The sequence below is a fragment of the Aspergillus vadensis genome (assembly GCF_003184925.1).
Source record: "Aspergillus vadensis CBS 113365 unplaced genomic scaffold BO88scaffold_13, whole genome shotgun sequence".
Classification (NCBI taxonomy): Eukaryota; Fungi; Ascomycota; class Eurotiomycetes; order Eurotiales; family Aspergillaceae; genus Aspergillus; species Aspergillus vadensis.
The window spans coordinates 730,986-744,800 of NW_020292051.1; the positions used below are offsets into that span (position 1 = coordinate 730,986).

General features: G+C 51.9%; 6 protein-coding genes across 6 annotated transcripts; 3 read left to right on the forward strand and 3 right to left on the reverse strand.

The window, feature by feature from the left end:
* The first annotated feature begins 1,777 nt into the window (after positions 1-1,777).
* On the forward strand, positions 1,778-3,035 carry BO88DRAFT_405510 (single-stranded DNA-binding protein). Its single transcript, XM_025706887.1, has 3 exons — positions 1,778-2,161; positions 2,315-2,403; positions 2,502-3,035. The coding sequence occupies exons 1-3, from the start codon at positions 1,872-1,874 to the stop codon at positions 2,579-2,581; spliced, it is 459 nt and encodes a 152-aa protein (XP_025562443.1). The 5' UTR covers positions 1,778-1,871; the 3' UTR covers positions 2,582-3,035.
* A 494-nt stretch (positions 3,036-3,529) lies between these two features.
* BO88DRAFT_435959 (pheromone receptor) lies at positions 3,530-5,023 on the reverse strand (the record flags this gene model as incomplete). Its single annotated transcript, XM_025709538.1, has 3 exons — positions 3,530-3,857; positions 3,918-4,401; positions 4,462-5,023. The coding sequence occupies 3 exons, from the start codon at positions 5,021-5,023 to the stop codon at positions 3,530-3,532; spliced, it is 1,374 nt and encodes a 457-aa protein (XP_025562444.1).
* A 1,118-nt stretch (positions 5,024-6,141) lies between these two features.
* On the reverse strand, positions 6,142-6,541 carry BO88DRAFT_405511 (uncharacterized protein; the record flags this gene model as incomplete). Its single annotated transcript, XM_025706888.1, has 1 exon — positions 6,142-6,541. A coding segment is annotated over exon 1 (220 nt), but the record flags the coding sequence as incomplete, so codon positions are not given.
* BO88DRAFT_488554 (uncharacterized protein) lies at positions 6,542-8,355 on the forward strand. Its single transcript, XM_025712620.1, has 2 exons — positions 6,542-7,093; positions 7,151-8,355. The coding sequence occupies exons 1-2, from the start codon at positions 6,681-6,683 to the stop codon at positions 8,193-8,195; spliced, it is 1,458 nt and encodes a 485-aa protein (XP_025562446.1). The 5' UTR covers positions 6,542-6,680; the 3' UTR covers positions 8,196-8,355.
* Positions 8,356-8,509: 154 nt separating this feature from the next.
* On the reverse strand, positions 8,510-12,390 carry BO88DRAFT_405512 (phosphatase family protein). Its single transcript, XM_025706889.1, has one exon. The coding sequence runs from the start codon at positions 11,946-11,948 to the stop codon at positions 8,772-8,774; it is 3,177 nt and encodes a 1,058-aa protein (XP_025562447.1). The 5' UTR covers positions 11,949-12,390; the 3' UTR covers positions 8,510-8,771.
* Positions 12,391-12,528: 138 nt separating this feature from the next.
* Positions 12,529-13,788, forward strand: BO88DRAFT_405513 (Dcp1 family protein). The gene has a single exon (XM_025706890.1). The coding sequence runs from the start codon at positions 12,647-12,649 to the stop codon at positions 13,673-13,675; it is 1,029 nt and encodes a 342-aa protein (XP_025562448.1). The 5' UTR covers positions 12,529-12,646; the 3' UTR covers positions 13,676-13,788.
* The last annotated feature ends 27 nt before the right edge of the window (positions 13,789-13,815 follow it).

Consider the following 13,815-nt stretch of genomic DNA (forward strand, 5'->3'; position numbering starts at 1 on the left):
TAAAAGTCCCCAGGCTTCACGTTGGAGGTGATCTAAAAATGACCGCTTTTCTTTTTCTTTTCCTTCTTTTTTCGTCTTAAAACCTAACCATTCCGGTCCGATAGCCACGGTCTGCTTCATCGGCAATTCGAGGAGAATAACGATGGTAGCAGTAGACTACCTGCACGAAAGATGCGGGCTGATCCACTCCCTGTCGCCCAAAAAAGCAATATCCTTCGCATGGTTGTGCATGTTAAATGGAATTATTTGGCAAGGATCCGCCCCTGCAATCCATTGACTTTGGAGTTGTCGAATAAGCATGGGGTACTCCATGCATCGTGATTAGACATCATCCATCATCTTCTATAAAGAGCAGCGAACTGGACAAGAATCTTTGTCTCCCCATTCGCAACACATCCACCTACTTAATTGGTTCGAAAACTGAGAGCCTCTCATTTGAGAGCAGTGGGAATAGAACCACTTGTATTTCGCAGGCCAGATTTCATCAGATGTTAGCAAGTCTCGGGAACCTGGAAGGAAAAGCATAGAAGCGAATGCACGCGTGCGATGGCCGGGCTTCAATAGGACGGCTGAACGCGTTGGCCTACTTGGCCACGGAAGGGCGATGGCATATTGAGCGTAAGAGAAGATTGGCTCTAGCCCTGCCTTGTCGCGGGCTACGGTCCGGATTAAGATTTTCAATAGAGCGCAGGCTACGGAGTAACTTGGTTTGCAACGATCCAGGGACGCGACGACCGATCGTCGCGATTTGGCGATCAGAACTAGCACTACTAGCCGCCCATAGTTAGGCTGTTCGTGTGATCGGCTGCAGGTCAAGACACATCTAATTTCAATCGCGGAGTTTTCAGCCTATCGTGCCCCCGGCTCGGAGGACAATGCTCATTGGGGTTTCTGACAAAGACAACGCCGTGCTCTCAATGGACCGTGCTGCTAGTCTAATATCCGACATGGCCTGATTTCCCAGGGGTTCTCCGTGACTATTGACAAAGTAGTCCGGGCCACACGGAATCCATGATCCTGGGAAGTATACTGTAGATATATGCGAGTGGATTCTCGGCCCATGGCTAAAATAAGGTGCATTAAAACTTAGCGGCCGGGAAGCAAAGTATGTGTGAACAAGGGCTTTCGTCGAGGTCGAGCGGTGTCGAGCAATGCGCCGTTTGTGGTCAAACCATCCGACGGAAACTTTGGAGGTTACTTGAATCCCATCCAATGTCTGCCAGCACATGCCAATAAAGAATGCACGGTAGGTGCGGTGAGCAGAGTTTCATGGGCAAGTGGAAGTCTTAAAAGGCATGCACTGTTGACGGCCAAACCTCGCATCTGTGCCTTGCTGCTTCCCCAATGGGTTCACAATATGACATCTCACAGGCTACAGCTGCATTGAAGCCAACTGCCTCGTAACTGAGCGGTTGACTCGCTTAATGTTCCCAGGGTTCAAAGTTTATGATTGATAAATGCATGCACCTGCAACACACAAAGCATCACCTAAAGTTATTTTTCATGCTTGCCAAAGCAAGATTGAACAGATAGCAGCCTGGAGACTGATGCTTCTGGATACGCAATGTGCGTAGATATGAGGAGTCTATTGATCAAGGGAGAGGAAGGGATAAATCACGGCCGACCTACAAACAAGGATCTTGTGCAAGATAGATAATGAGATACTTAGTAGAGAGACATGGAAGGTGGAGGGCCCAATGGGGTATAGCGGATATAGTTTCACGTGACATATCGGTGACGCCGCGGAAGAGAGCTCTCTCAACTCCACTCGGAGACAGGCCATACCCTCGCTATAGCATTCCTGTCACTGTGCATCTACTGCCCTTATTTTTCTCTTTTCTAGAACCCGAACCTTCTCCCACTATTCCAACATGTCGGCCATTGCCTCTGCGCTGCGCCCTACCCTCCGCGCCTCCTCCGGCGCCGCCCTGTCCACGCGTTCCTTCAGCTCTTCCTCGTCGCGTTCCATTGCTCGTATCATGATCACGGGTCGTCTGGCTGGCCAACCCGAGGTGCAGGCCACCGCTTCTGGCCAGGAAGTTATCAGATACACCGTGGCCTCTAACCAGAACTCGAGGGATAAGCGCCCGCCGAGCTTCTTCAAGGTTTCGGCCTTCAGTGAGGGAAACCAGCGCGATTTCATCACCAACCTGCAGACGGGGTAAGTTCTCTTGCCCGTCAACTTCAATCTCTTCTTTATACTGCAGATATCCGTGTCTGCTGTTCCATTGACCCCCTCCGGATGCGCCGTTTACGTCCCTTCCAATTCCAGTTCCAATGTCCATTGCGCTAACTTGCTCTTTTTCTATCACAGAACTCTCGTCTTTGTCGAGGGAGACGCGACCATGCGCCAGTGGGAGAACGCAGAGGGCAAGAAGCAGACAGCCCTGAACATCACGCAGCGTACGTCATCCTCCCTTAACCTAGATACGATGAAACAAACCACATACTTTTCTCATGCTGTATTGCGGAAATACTAACATGTTCTATTTAATCCGCAGGCGCCCTCGAGGTTCTCAAGCGTCCGTACAACCCCGAAGCTTTCTCTGAGGAGCAGCAGCACCAGCAGCAGGAGGAGTAAACGGGAACAAATGTTTTGATCGGATAATACTGTAAGAGTTGGCATTTCTCAAATAATACCGGGCGGCAGGATGATGCAGCTGTCTTGAAGTCAGACATCACCCTATTCCTTTTGCTGGCCTCAGGTGTTCGATGCAGGCTTCTTCCCAATAGTCGGTGAAATCGGTCACCATGGGCCAGCCAGCCTGCCATCAGAAACTCTTTTTCATTTGGGTTCCTCCAAAGTTTCCTTGGCCATATGTATCATGTCTAGCAGTCTTCTCGTGTAAAATATCCTCTTTTTTCTTTCTTCTTTCCTCATATGATATGCTCTCTATCTTTTCTCGGCATGATTTTTGCGCGTACGTATGTCTGTCTGTCTGTCTGCTTGCTTGGGGCTCGTGTTGCTATAAATAGTTGTGTTATAATCTGACTGGTCTCACTCCATACTAGGTGCTGCTGCTGCTGCTGCTGCTGCTGCTACTCCGTACTACTTACTTATCTATACGTACTACGGCTTTCTATCTATCTGCTGCACCACCGCTGCATGTTAAGTTGACGCGTACGATCCGCTCAGGCAATGGCTGTGTCGCGTAATCCGCCGTTGTTGATAAAAATAAATTGATATCAGAAGGCAAAGGCAAGTATTCGGAAACTTAGTACACGTTTTACGCGTCTCGCACGTTGAGCTGTCTGGTAGTACCATTTATAATACATTGATTGATCGTCGGCTACTCTCCGGATGTTGGTGATCAGCCTAGGCAGTTCCGGTAGCTGACGTGGAGTAGGGGAACTCCTGGATGAGTTTCACGGGTTTGAATAACTGTCTCTCAAGGTAGGGTGATCAGATAGCATACAGTAGAGGTTATTAAGTACCAAGGGGATTAGTCGTAAATAAAACACTGTAGCCCCCCATCCCGCACGACCTTCCAGTGCTTGAAAAGAATTTCCACCCCAGCGATCGATATTATTACACATGCAGCTCGCTCTCCTGTTTGATTACCTGCTTGACCCGGATATAATCATCCGGAAGTGGCGCGGCTCCATGATCACTGCTTCCACGACTCTGACTCACTCCAGCCCAGGCATTGGTACGAATTGTGGTTGTTTGCTCGGCCATATGGCGCAGAGGAATCGCTGTTTCCCGACTGGGGGCGGAAGGCCGACCTCGCAAAAACCAACGCAGTCCGTATCGCGACCTCCATTTTGATTGCTCGCCTGGTGACACCGCATCCTTTTCGATATCATGATAATCATGAGGAGATCGGCTTGCGTCGGCAGAATTGTTAGAGTATGCCCTAGAGTAGCTTCAGAGTTAGGCACGAGCAGCGCATCCGTAAGAGTACGGGCTCCCTTACCTTGCGGTGGTTGTCCATCTTCTATTGAATAGAAGCTTTGCCCGGCTACCCAGGGATCCTGACGCAGAGGAACCGTTTGCTGAGGATGTCTGAAGAGATGTAAAGCAGTTGCCAAATCCTAGGAAACCCAAAATCGCACGGTACATCACGAATGCATCTCTCCCACTACCGAAGAAAATAAAGAACATATAACCCGAAGCCACCGGTATCCAACGGTCGTAAAAGACATGGCCCTCCACGGGGACCTTGATCACCTCGTTCCAGTCTGGTGGGTGAGCGACGCTCCACGAGTATGAATGCCATGGCTGAGTGACGATGATGTTCGATGCGACAACATATGTTTGAACTGGAATAATGGCCCACAGCATGATAAAGGCGATCAGGAACAGCCGCATGAACCGTGACTTAGTCAAGTTACTATTGGCGGATTGAAGGATGTCCCCGAATTGGCTTCGGTACTTGGTCAGGCGATGTAGCACGATGACTAGTAAAATGTTAGTATCCATAACAAAGCAAGGGAGATATCAGACGCCAGTGGACGAACCGCAATAGTATCCAGCAATCAAGCAGATGATAAGTGGCCAGATCCAGGCGAGCACGAGAGTCACCCAGCTCCGGTCATAGTTATTGAGGCAACCAGCAATAGCATACAGAATGTACCTGTTTGACTGATAGACGTAGTGCGTAAGCATCGCAACCACCGGGGCGATTGCACAGAACGAAAGGACCACTGCGTGATTCCACCAACGTTGCGACTGGGTTGGAACGAGGTTTGCGCGACTCGTGTCCAAAACCTGTGCCAGGGTGCGAAAAATGCAAACCAAGGTCCCGGGAATAGCAACATAGCTGGCAATCATGACTTTAACCTCAAAATCGCAGAGTCCCTTGCCGTCCCACCACGAATCAATGTCATCCGTCGGCCATATCAGAGCGTTGGTGATATTGAAGATGTTGAGTAGGATATACCATAAGATCAAGCTGCTCGCTGCAACATTTCGGTTTTTGCAGTGCAGGACTAGAGGAATGATACTGAGAAGGACGGAGACAAATGCAGTAACCGGAAGGAGTATCGCCTGCGAAGAAACCGGTGCCACTGAAGATGCCATTCTGAGTCTTCCTTATCGAAAGGGCGTTCGTATCAACAGAGCATATGAGCCTGATAGCTGCTGAAATCTGGGTCATGCACCTTGCTGCTTGATACCTCTCTCGTTGCGATAGCCGGATGTCAAGATGAGAGAGATGATTGAACAGCGACTGGTATGTATGACCCAACGTTATCCTACCAAGAGGAGAAATGCCATCCTGAAATACCAGGTGATCTAGCACAAGCCAGACAGCGAGTGACAGACACATGAGCAACAGCGACCTTCTTATTGAGGTTCAAAACCCTGAATAGACAGAGTTAATGCGAGGGCAAGCTTAACATGCTGGTGGGGCATAATTGAGACATTTCTCGTAAGAGCTGAAGCGACACAGAAGAAGCAAATTACGAAAAGGACCGAGGGGTGCTGTGATATGTCGTGGCCATCTTGGGAAACACTGCGACGGGTTCCAGCAGCATAGACCAGGGGAGTTGTCCAGTCAAGGGATTCTGGAGTGACAATTTCCCCTGTCGATGGATGTATACCAAAGAATTGACCCCAATAGACCAGAACACGGCTCTCTGAATTGGGGTGGAGTATCGAGAATGGCGCGATGCAATGAGGGTTGATGGAGGAGCAGAACAGGAACAGGGCTGCCTCCGGCCATTCCCCTTTTGGGTATCAAAGGACTCAGCGCCATCCTACCCACTTCCTTCCTACCATGCCTCTGGCTTCACTCACTCACTCACTCACTCACATCCTCCTGTCTGACCAACACGGGGACTCATTTGCAGAAGCCAGAACTAGTGCTAGCGCCACTGTCTGTTCTTCTCCTTCTCTCGTTTAATATGGCCCTTGCTGGACGAAATTAAATCAAGTAGGTGCTTCTGAGCGCCTTCAAGGCTCATCACAAGAAGCGCTATGTCTGACACCTCAATCATTACGGCTAGGAGAGCGCATCACACAAGATTCGTATGAGCATAGAGACTAGGCTCTCATCGGCCTCCAGAAAGCATTTGCCAAGAACTGGAATTGCGAACGGGTGTTACCAGCGCGAAAGACTCTATTGGTATGAGGCTGGAGGAAAGGGACCGACATCGCCCTCAGCTAGCCTCCCAGGGCCAGTGCTTAAATGTTTAGTTTGCCAGTCTAGTGTCCAATCATTCTACAAGAGCCAAATCGATCCACGTGCTCTCTGTACGGGGGGTGTTCATTGCAAAGGGGCAGGCAGCAAACAGGCACCTGCAGCAAGCAGCCTTGGAACGGCAACCAGCGACCACATTGCCAGGCGTGGGTCCCTTGTCGTCACTCGTCACGGCTTCGGTTACTTCCTCCGCACGGCCTGGCCATTTAGCAGGGAAACATAGCGCCCGAGGGATCGTCATTGGGGTTCCGGCTGCGGATCGCCCCCGCGGACCCGGCTTGCGTCGCTGTGAGTGTAGTACTACGAAGTGGGAGCTGAGGAGGAGCTGAGCAAGGGAGATCTGCGCATCGCACAGGGTAAATCTCCCGTGGTTCTCTCTCACACCTCACTGACTCTCATTCTCCCACCCCTCTCTCTTCCTCCCTCATTCTTCAACTTTCGCGTACCCTCTTTTCCCTTCGCCTTCCACTGTTCAGATTCTCCATGAGCATGAGCGACTCGTGAAAGAGCTGGATCACGTCAGGCGCTTGTTGTGTCATGCCAGAGCTTGCTCATCCATCCCTGTCTCCCTCCGAGGATCGCAGCCCCCGCGTCCATCCCCGAGAGTCCATGACGCTCCGTCACCGCGGTGCAGGCCGATCTGCAACCTTTGCAGAGGGTACCGCCAACCTGCGAAATCAACGTCGCAATTCCACCTTGTCCGACACAGTATCTGAGGCGCGGAACTCAATTCGGTCATCCACGGACGACATACTTTTCCCACGTGCGGCCAAGAGGAATGACGTGAATCTGACAAATGAAGAATCACATTGGCATTCAGCACCCTTGGGCCTCGCTTTATTGCCTGCGGTTGCCGGAATCTTTTTCCAGAACGGAAGTGCCGTGGTCACCGACGTCACCCTTCTAATTCTCGCAGCGGTCTTCCTGAATTGGTCCGTTCGATTGCCGTGGTAAGGGCACGCGCTCCCTATCCCCATACGGCACATGCTAAGCCAATTTCAATCTAGGGACTGGTATCGCTCCGCACAAGCTATCCGCCATGCAGATAGGTTCTTTGACGCCACGGATTCGCCATTCCGATCAGAAGCCGACGGCCCTCAATCCTCGCAGGCACACCAAGGAGATGCAACTGAGAGTGATGACCAGAAGCTCCGTGATAGTGCTGCGGCGGCAGCAGCCAGTAAGGAGCTACAGATCCACGAAATCATAGCTCTTGTGTCTTGCTTCGTATTCCCAGTAATTGGGACATGGATTCTACACGCCATCAGATCCAAGTTGTCGCGCCCTTCGGAAGGGCTAGTGTCCAACTACAACCTGACGATATTCCTGCTGGCGTCGGAGATCCGGCCTGTCTCCCATCTTCTAAGAATGGTGCAGGCGCGAACGCTCCATCTCCAGCGAGTTGTCGCATTGTCGTCAGAAGAGGAATCAGACAGAATAGATGTGCATGATATTGCGAAGCGCCTTGAGGAGCTCGAAGCCCACGTAGCGGAGACTGCTGCAGCACGTCTATCAGCCAGTACCGTGGATCAGGCGCAGCCACATACGCAAGATCTGGAAACAATTCAATCGGCAATCACGCAAACGGCTGCAGAAGTGCGGAAGACCTTCCAAACAGACATTGATGCGCTGAATCGGGCCGTACGAAGGTATGAAAAACGGACCGCCGTTTCTGCCTACCAAACGGATTCTCGTCTCCAGGCCCTGGAGACCCAGATGCACGACGCCTTCTCCTTAGCGGCAACAGCCCATCGAACAAGCATTCAACGGCCACAGGGAGCTTTTCTTATGATAGTCAATGGCATTTACGCTGCCTTTTTACTGCCTGTGCAGGCCTTCATGTCCATTGTCACTCTCCCATTGCACATGTCGAGAAGCTGCTTGCGTTATATTAGAGGCATACTGTTCTCAAAATCTTCTCCAACATCTCACCCAACAAAGGACAAAGCACCACGCGGCAAACCACGATTGGCGAAGAAGACAGCACGGCCAACCTCGGAAGAGGAGCCAACAGATGCCCGGGCCCTTGGTCAGATCAAAGAAATTCAATAACTTTTGCAACCGGCGTTTCACCTGGCCGATCATAACTATATAACTAGATTATAGAAGACGGGCGATGGGTCCTGCTTTTCGTTGGATTTCCCTCTTTGGAACTTGATGGCTTGTAGTCAAAAGCAATTTGAGCGCTGTTTTTTGTTGATTGTCTCCGAATCCTTCGACCACGTCTGCTTGGTCCGATACTATATATTACGTAGTACTAATGACATCAGCTAGTACCTACTAGTATCTCAAGTTGTCTGATGGTACCAATCTCTCTAATGCAGCCATTGACCATACTAAACTCCGTTGCCAGTTCTTCAGACGGCTAGTAGTATCTGCGTAGCTCTATCTCAATCACTACCACCGACCAAAGTGACAGTAGAATATGATAGCAAGCGTACTGACTAGTAAAACAAACAAACAAACTAAACCCATCCACAAGCAGAAGTTCGATACGAAGCGGAAAATTCTATACATACACACACACCTACATATATATATATATAATAACGAGTAGTAGAAACACAACAACAACAACCATCCACTTAGTATAATCCTATCATCTTTCCTCTCCACTCCTCTCCTTTCTCAAGAAACACCACCCCCAGAAGGCCCCTTATTATCAACCCCAATAGTCTTCAAAAACGGCTCAACGATTCCCCGTTTCCTTTCCTCTAGCGCACGCCGATCTTTCTCCTTTGCGGGCACAGTAACGTCCGATGATATGAGAACGGATGAGAATATGGATGCAAGAGCGGTTTCCACGGCTTGACGACGGATGGCCATTGGACTGGGAGTAGAATTGAGTGAAGAGGGTTGTTCGGTGGCTATGCTTGAGATGGATGAGGTGAAGGTACGTGTTTTACGGCGGATGAAGGCGGCGGGGGCAGGTCCGGGCTGTGGTGCATCTTCTGGTGGGTTCTTCTGGGTGGTTGGCTTTGGTTGGGGTTCGTTGCCAGATGATGAGATTAGAAGGTTGGGTGTGGAACCGCGGGTGTTGGTGTTGGTGTTGTTGGGGATGGAGGATGCAGGGGCGACTTCGTTGGCAATGCGGGCTAACATGAACGTGACGAAGGTGAAGGAGACGCTGTGAACGGGGGAGAAGGCGAGGCTTTCGAGGACCCAGGCCTGCGAGTCTTCCCAGGATAAGGGGGGTTGTTTGGTTTTTTCGCGAGTGAGGAGTTGTTGGTCGAGGTCTTGCCAGACGGCGGCAGTGACAATGCCGTCCTTCAGGGATCCGAGGAATGCGAGAAGTGTTTCGCTGAGGATTTCGAGACGTTGGAGTGAAGTTACCTCTGGGGCAAACACGGAGTTGAAATCCTTGTTGGTGTCGAGTGCTTCGCGCGCACGGGATAATAGATGGGATCGTTCATCTTGATCGCGGAGGGTCCAGGACTCGGGCTCAAAGGGCCATCCGAACCCAGAGGTCTCTCTCATCCATGGTGGCGTATCTTCTTCTGCCTCACTCCTGGTCATGCTCCACTCTGCAATGGCACGTTCTGATATTTCGGATATGGCCTCCGTCAAACGAAACAGTTCCCGAGGAGCCGACAAAGGCACGCCCGGGGTGTCTTTCTGGTCTTGGGGTGCCTTGGCTGGGACCAGGCTGCGTGCACCTGATTCAGGCATGACGGTTAGCTCCTGTAGTGAGCGGCCAAAACAGGTAGGTAGCCATTTGCCGTGAGCAGAGATGAAGTGATCTCGGCCGCGCGCGACCCGAAGGACGAGGATTTCCTCTAGACTCAGTCTCCCGCTGTTCAGTAAACGAGTCAGTTCGATGTCTCGAACGCAGGCTGTGACCTCAATGTTGGCAATCTCCCCGGGATGCAGGGTACACTCGTGCGACGGCAGCTTCTGGTTTGAGCTGGACTCTGAGTCCGACTGATGTGGTTGGTCGATACGGTATTCCAGCCAGGATGGTGTGTGGTTGGAGACATCTTGTTCCGGCTTTTCTAGGGTGAAAGTTGCTGGCACGCCGCTGGTGTTGGCGACCGTCAGTGTACGGGTGACAGGCACATCGAAAGGGACGTCACCAAAGTTCACGGCATTGGGGTCTTCACTTGTAGGTTGACTGCCGTGGTGGTCCACCACAACAGTGAGTCCAGGCCGAGATTCGTTTTCCGCCTTATCCAGCTCCCGAACCACCTCCTGGTGTACCTTGGCTTTCAATTGCGGATCCACCGAGTCGTACGTCAACGTGAATGCTGCGGCTAAGGGCTTATGATCAGAGGAGAGGATGCCTTGATGCGATACATAGTACTCAAGCTGCAGTGAGTTATCCGCATCGTCGTCCAGATCTAATGAGGCGTCGCCGTTGGAATCCTTGTCTGGATCGTATTCCTCCACACTGTCCGCTCCGTCGACATCAGGGTCATAATCAAACAAGACGCTATCGTCCGCAACTGCCTTATCCAAGCCCCGGGCTTTCATTTCTTCGTCGCGTTTTCTGGCCTCGGCAGCTTCTTTGGCCAATCTTTCGTATCGCATCCTGTCCTGGCGAGTCCGATACAGTATCCGGTCACACCAACTGGGACCTCGGTTTTTCTCGCTTGTGTCAAACCTAGCAACACTTCCCACGTCATACTTGTACGTGGGTAGGAAAGTGATCGGGCCCTCCCGCCAACCATCATGGAAAGCTTTTCGCTTATCCTGCTGCATTCGAAGCTGGTCATGGGGCAGTAGTGACGATATGGTGGTTTGCAGAGACGCTGGGTCGGTGTGAGGATCCACATCCTCGTCCGAAACAGCTGGGAGGGGGCTGTCTGTGTCCTGCTTCTGCGCTTCATCCGTGGCCTCCAGCGATGGAGTGCTGTCCTTAGGTCCAGTCTGGGATTGATGTCTATCATCGTAGTCATTTGCTGTATGCCGGGCTAGGACTTGTCGCACGTCACCACCTGGGATATCCTCCAGGCGATAGTTGAGATCTCCAAACCAAAATGCAAAGTCCTCCTTCCCTATGCTCTCGACGGGTTCTTCTCGAAGCGCTACATTTGGGTCGATGGGCTCAAACTTCGTCCGACCAACAATTTGTGAGGCATCCCAATTCCGTCGTTCTAGACTATTCTTGTCGGATCCAGCCGCCAAATGACAGTTCACGAAGACCACGCATGTCGTTTCGCCCAACACTAATCGAGTTGTAACAGCACCTTTGTTGCCCATATATCCCAACAGGCCCGTGCCCACACTGGTGCAGCTAACGAACGACACTTGATCGGCGAGAAAAGGTGCCGCATATACCAATTGAAGCAAGCCCACCAGCTGAGTCTCTGCAATAAGCTTATAGCCTTCTGGCAGTGCTTTCTGGACCGCTGCTTTCCACCGGTTCGACGGTGCCGGGTCAACAAAGGGTCTTAAGGCCTCCGCAGGCGACGAGACATCCACGATCTCCTGTAACCCCAGGACGTAAAGGCCGATCTTGTCCGGCGCAAACTCGGCTAGACTTCCACCATTTCCAGATTCATTATTCCTCACACTAGCTTGCTGTTGCGAGTCGGAGACCCGAAGTCCTGATATTTGCTCGCATACGCCTTCCCGCTGTATGAACCATTTCCCAATGTCATTCTCGGTGCCCGAAATGGCAGCGACATTCCAGGTGCCGACTTTCACACGGATCGTCTGTTGATGGGTATATTCAGCCTTCCTTGCCTTTACAGCCTGCGGGAGCGAAGAGGGATCGACCGACGGGTCCGGAGAGGGGTCGTTGCTACTGGAGGAATCGCTGGAGGACGAAGGCTGCGATGCGGGCTGCGCTGAGCCCGAAGCCATATTGGGGAAGTCGCTGACTGTAGCACACCGAGAAACCCAGAATAGCTATCTCGACGTTATATAAATATATCCCTAAGTGCGTATAGACTTATGGGGTAGGAAGACCGGCGGCTAAGAATTCACCTGGAGGGGCAGTCACGCGGTGCAGAAGGTAGGAGAGGGTTTGTGTCGCGCAGTTGAGTATCTGCCTTGCTGGGACTATCGTAGTGGACAAGTTGAAGGTATTGTAGGTAGTAGAGGTCCTGCTATCCCAGAAGCCGATCGGATGTAACGGAGGGAGGTGATGATGCACGCAAGAGTCCCGACGGAGGATAGTATGACGCCGGAATTGGTGAGGCTTAAGCGCGGGGCGACTGATTGCGAAATCGCCGCGGGACATGTACAAGACAAGGCGACCGATCAATTGGAATGGTAATAAGGGGGAATAGTAGCAGAGGAAGTAGTGATGGAGGTGATGATGAGGACAGTTCCAGTCGTTTGGCACGGCGAGTCCAGACCGCGCGGGGGTCCCGACCGCTTCCCGAACAGAGCACCAGCTGTGCTTCGACGTTATCCTGCATCTTCTCTCTCTCCCCCTCCAGCTTGCTATCGCTTCAGCTTCCCCTCCACCCCCGTCCTCTCCATCTCCCTCAGTTTTACTCCTACTTCTTCCCTATCCTATCCTCTCTTTTTCTCTCAGAGTTTAGGCATCCTGCATAATGACAGGCCGCAAGCCCCGCCGACAAAACAACAATCACAACCATCGTCGTCATCCCAGCCAAGGCATCCCCCAACCCTCCGACTACGACTCCGACTTTCACAACTACCTCTCCGATACCCAGCAACTTCAGGATCCCCAAGAACCTTCTATGCCTCCTCCGCTCCGTTCCAACGAGGAGCTCAACCTCTCCGTCCTACGCCGCCATAACCCCTCCATCACCAACATTCTCTCTCTCGCCCAATACGCCGTCGTCTACATCTTCAGCCCAAGCTCCCGACAATGGGAAAAGAACGGCATTGAAGGCTCCCTCTTCGTCTGCCAACTCACTCAAGGCCCCCTAGGCGAGGAGCGGTACAGTGTCTTTGTCCTCAACCGACGAGGTCTGAATAACTTCGATCTCCTCCTCACTGACGGCGAGAACGTCGAAATCACCGAAGACTACATCATCCTGAAATCAGACTACAGCCCAGAGACGGAAGGAGTAGGAGCCAATAACAGCAATGGTATCAATGGCGCCAACGGATCCACCAAGCCAGGTGCTAACGACGGCACCAATGTCCGCATCTACGGTCTCTGGATCTACTCGGAGCCTCCGCCTAACTCGACCGCCGAGACGCGCACCATCAACGCCCAGATGATTCGTGAATGCGCAAGCCACGCCGGACAGAGTATGAAACTCGCGCGCGAACGTTTTGAAGCCGCACAGCAGAACGGTCTGCATGTCGCTGCTGCTGTGGCGTCGGCGACTGCGCCTCCCCTGGAAGAGGTGCAGTCAAGTGTACCGATGGGTCGGCAGATCTCGCTCAAGGATCTCTTTGGACAACAACGGACACAGGATGATGAATGGAGTGTCCGTGCACATCAGTTTGCGCCGAACGAGTGGCAGCAGCAGCAGCAGCAGCAGCAGCAGCAACACCCGCCGGCTGCGGCGATGCCGGGCGTGGGAGCAAATCCGAATCCTCCGCAGCAGGATGTTCTTGGAGATTTGTTCCGGAGGGCTGGACTAGCGTATCAGGGGGGTCAATAGCGCGAGGCTACTTGCCGTTGTCTTTTGTTTCGCCCTTCAGATGTTAGACACGTTAGATACCCATAATTCATCCTTCGCTTCAGTTGACAGTATGATAACAATATACATATCCACAAAACCTTTAAATATCCACACTATCC